The sequence below is a fragment of the Pundamilia nyererei genome, unplaced genomic scaffold (genome assembly GCF_000239375.1).
Source record: "Pundamilia nyererei isolate P.nyererei 1_Seehausen unplaced genomic scaffold, PunNye1.0 scaffold00006, whole genome shotgun sequence".
Taxonomy (NCBI): Eukaryota; Metazoa; Chordata; class Actinopteri; order Cichliformes; family Cichlidae; genus Pundamilia; species Pundamilia nyererei.
The window spans coordinates 6,118,527-6,122,671 of record NW_005187407.1 but is presented as its reverse complement, the minus strand read 5'-3'; the positions used below and the strand labels follow the sequence as shown (position 1 = coordinate 6,122,671).

Genomic DNA, 4,145 nt, shown 5'->3' with positions numbered 1-4,145 from the left:
TCTTAGAAAGTGCTTGGCAGAGTCATGAGTGTATAGTGTGTAAACACGGGAAATCCTAATTGAAATGGCACATTTAAAGGAAAATAAAAGGGCCAGCATCTCACGGGTTTGCAGCCACTACCTGCAGGGGGAATCAATCTCATCAAGCAAAGATCTCCAACCTCAGTCTGAGAGTAAAACACAAGAGTATCTGCCCACATTCATAAAATAGAGGGAGGTCCCTAATTCCACAATAGCCTATAGGGCTTCAGATTCATGTAAGAACCTGTCAGAGGGAAGAAGCATGTTTATGAATGAACAAACTGCTTCTCTGCCCGAGTTCATTGTGGTGTCTGTTTGGCATGGGGATGGATAAGAAGTCCTGCACTTTAAAACTGCTGTGTTTGGTTTTTTTATGCATTTAGTTGTCACAGTTGCAAACATTAGGGAAAAAAACGAAACTTAATAAACTTGTGAAAAAACAAAGTTAGAAATGTTTGGGGGGAAATTCAGAGTTTGTAATCTGTTTGCAGGATCCACAATGTTTTACAGCTGTTTGGTGTGACAGCTGATTGACAGCGTGTGATTTTGATGTTGTTGTTGTTTTTTGTTTTTTAAAGCAGTGGTTTCTGTTATCTCCGCGGCCTCAGAAATGGGTATCCGGCTTATTGATGGTGGGGAATGCCAGCGGGCATTAGAACAGCAAGCGGCCATCTGCCAGCCTAGCGAACTAGCAACCCCACCAGCTGCAGTCGCAAAACGCCCTACAAAGCAGGACATGCATGCAGCTTCTGACGTCTGCGGCCACACTGCGCTACAAAGCCCAGAAAAACCAGGAGCGGAAACAATGAGAATCAAGCTTATAGACGCCGCATAGGTCCACCGCTGGCAAGTTTTTTTGAGGGAAGAGGCTGCTGTTAAGTGCACATCAGTTCATTTCGGATGGCCGGTTTGCGCGAATATTTTTCCACAGTGAAAAAATCTACATAAAAAGACTCATGCAGGGGCACTTTAATACCCCGACATGGCGACGGCAAGAAAAGGGAGAGAGCTTTTTACTATTTTGGAAACTAGCGCGGACACAGAAAGTACAGCGGCGTGCGACAGCCAAGACTCTCCGCTTAACCTTTCGGCCGATGTGAAGTGGTTTGAGATTCCGTACAGAAAGCCAGACTCGGACGAGGAAGACGAACTGCGGGAGGAAGAGGAAGAGGAGGACGGCGGCGGCGGCGAGGGGGAGAATGGATTCACGAGCACAGCAGCAGCCGCGGCGGCGGAGACTGCAGACGCGGCCAGCTTCATCGCAGGAGGAGGCTGCAACATAATTTTAGTCACAGGCAGCAATGGGCTCAAGCACGACGAGGAGGAGTATGCAGAGGACTGCTATTATTCTACCTCCACTAACTGCTCTGACACCACCTCGAACGATTCGGATATTGATTTCTCCGATTTGGAGGAGGAGGAGGAGCGCAGGAGTTTTTTCAGCTTTGAAGATGATTTGGATGAAGACTGCACTTCTCCCGACTTCTGGGGCGAGCCTGACCAGGTAATTTCAATCGAGCCCTTCTCCGCTGTCAGTGGCCCTCAGCACTCGCTGGGGGACGATGCTGACACCCGTGACTATTTCCGGATACTCTTCCCAGATTCTCTTTTTGAACACATGGTAGAACAAACAAACAATTACGCCCTCTATCGGCAAAGGAGGAGCGGAAAATCAGACCCCCACTGGCACCCAACTGATGTTAGGGAGATGAAAGCTTATGTGGGGCTGAATATTCTTATGGGCATCAATCAGCTTCCAGACACCGGCATGTACTGGGCCAGTGATATTTTCATCGGCAATGCGGGCTTTAAAAAGACAATGACGGCGAGGCGCTTTGAGAAACTCACCCAGTATCTCCAGCTGTGCGACCGTGAGTCAGAGCCCGTGCGTGGGGAGCGTGGATATGATGGCCTCTTCAAAATCAGGCCTCTCCTTGATGTGGTGGAGAACACCATGTGGGACGCGTACGTGCCCAATCGTTGTTTGACCATAGACAAGTGTGCCATTGTCACCAAGGGACGTTTCTCCCCCACCCAGTACATGTCCTCCAAGCCCCTCAGGAAGGGGCTGACAGTGTGGATGCTGTGTGACTCTCGCTCAGGCTACTGTCATCGAGCCAAGATCTACGTAGGCCGGCCCAGTGAAGACGAGGCAGCAGCCTGCCTCGGTTACAGAGTGGTAACCTCTTTAGTGCGCGGCCTGGAGGGTCAGTACCACCATCTCTTCATGGACAGCTTCTTCACCTCTGTGCCCCTCCTCCAGAGGCTGCTGAGAGACGGACAGTATGCCTGTGGGCCCACTCAGCCCGGGCGCAAAGGTTACCCAGAGGTCCTCCGCCCACGAAACGTCGGAAAGCTGTCCCAGGGCGAGTTCTACCAATGCCAGCGTGGCAACCTGGTTGCTACTGTGACAAGGGACGCCAAGGTGGTCAGCTGCCTGTCCACCAACTCCGCTCCAGGAATTGTGGGCATCAGTCCAGGCCGGCAGCAGCACGAGGCAGACAGAGATGGTGAGAATGACAGCATAGACAGCTCAGGTTTGTCTTTTGGCGTGCCCCGACCTCTGCCCTTGCTCTTGTACCAGGAGAACATGAGGGGCGTGGACCTGTGTGACCAGCTGAGGGAGTGCTACCAGGTTGGCAGGCCGTGCAAGAAGTGGTGGCGCTACTTCCTGTGGTTCTATGTCAACCTGTGCATCGTCAATGCATACATCATCCTGAGGGAGAGTCGGGGGGGCGCGCCACCAGCGGGCTTCAACGGCAAGCAGTTCACCCAACGTCACTTCCGCGTTCGCCTGGCACAGCAGCTGATTGGAGACTACCAAGGGGCGAGGGGCATGGAGCGGGCAGCACGCAAGAGACACGCAGATTCACCCATAGAGTATGGACATCGCCTAGAGCGCATGTCGGAGCGCTCGCGCCGCTGCAGGAACTGCACCAACAAGGGACTGCGACATGAAAGCGTGTTCGGCTGCAAGATATGCAATGTCCACCTATGCAGGGGAGGGTGCTTCTCTGAGTTTCATAAATAGAAATGAACTGTTTTTGTTTTGTTTTTATATCCTTTGTGTAATCAAACAACTTGTGTCAAGGGATTTTTTTAGAACAGTAAAAACAATTTGTAATTCCAAAGGTTACCACTACAAGTGCACAATATAGTCACACTTTATGTAGAGCTAGTTTTAGTTTTAGGAGTATTATTGCACGTTTAATAGAGAAAAATAATAAGAGAAACTGTAGATTATTTGAATTAGTATAGAATGTTTTGGCAACTTGCCTTCTGTAACACTGACAGAATTGCCTTGTGTCACTATTTTATACATTTAAAATATGTTAAGGATTTTATATTAAAAAAAAAAGAAGAAGAAGAAGAAATCAAACTTTTCTGCACTTACAGAAAGAAAGATCAGAAAATGTTTACAGTGGGAAGTTTATCTTTCTCCTTTTCCAAAATAAAAACTTCATTTTAATGCACTTAACAAACGCAGTTCTTTGTTCCTGTGGCCCTGAAAGCATTATTCATATTCTAAGGAGAAACAATGAAATGTGAGCTTTAATGAACATGCGCTCCTTTAAAAACAGGTTCAGCTTTGGTTGCCCCCTCTTCCTTCACTCATGAAAATCTGTGTGTGTCTCTGGCCGTTCAAGGGGACGCAGCTTGGAGCAATTAGAGAGTAGAAAAAGCCCCTCAGTAGTCTCCAGCCAATGGACCCAGTGATGCCATTTCTTTCTCCAACCGCACTAGAGACACAGAGCCATCTGTGGCCCTATTACACTCAGTCCAAACCCAAAGAGTGGTACTTGTCACTGACACGAATGGAAAATGGAAGAAAGGCAGCAGAGACGCACATTTCTACAGAAGCTTTGCTGATGGATCGATTAGAGTTTGAATCGTGTAAAGCAGCTTGTGCACAATTAGTGAAATGAGTGTGCGCAGAATCCAATCTGCTCCCGAAGAAGCGGGACCGGTTAGATTGAGAAATATTCAGATTTAATATGTATTTACGTAAGATTTTCTGCACACTTTGCTGTCTGCTGGCAAGCTAAAAGCCTGTACGTAGGCAGAAATAGGCCGCTTGAGCAGGTCAGACTCCCCGTCTCCCGTGTCTCTCCTTCTGAAGTCTC

At 48.6% G+C, this 4,145-nt stretch overlaps 1 protein-coding gene across 1 annotated transcript; it reads left to right on the top strand.

The window, feature by feature from the left end:
* Positions 1-1,003: 1,003 nt before the first annotated feature.
* Positions 1,004-3,052, top strand: LOC106456402 (piggyBac transposable element-derived protein 4-like). The gene has a single exon (XM_013914111.1). It carries the CDS (start codon positions 1,004-1,006, stop codon positions 3,050-3,052), a length of 2,049 nt encoding a protein of 682 aa, XP_013769565.1.
* Positions 3,053-4,145: the final 1,093 nt, after the last annotated feature.

Bases quoted from the DNA above. Each gene is read 5' to 3' on its own strand.
- LOC106456402 (XM_013914111.1), top strand. From the start codon at position 1,004: ATGGCGACGGCAAGAAAAGGGAGAGAGCTTTTTACTATTTTGGAAACT.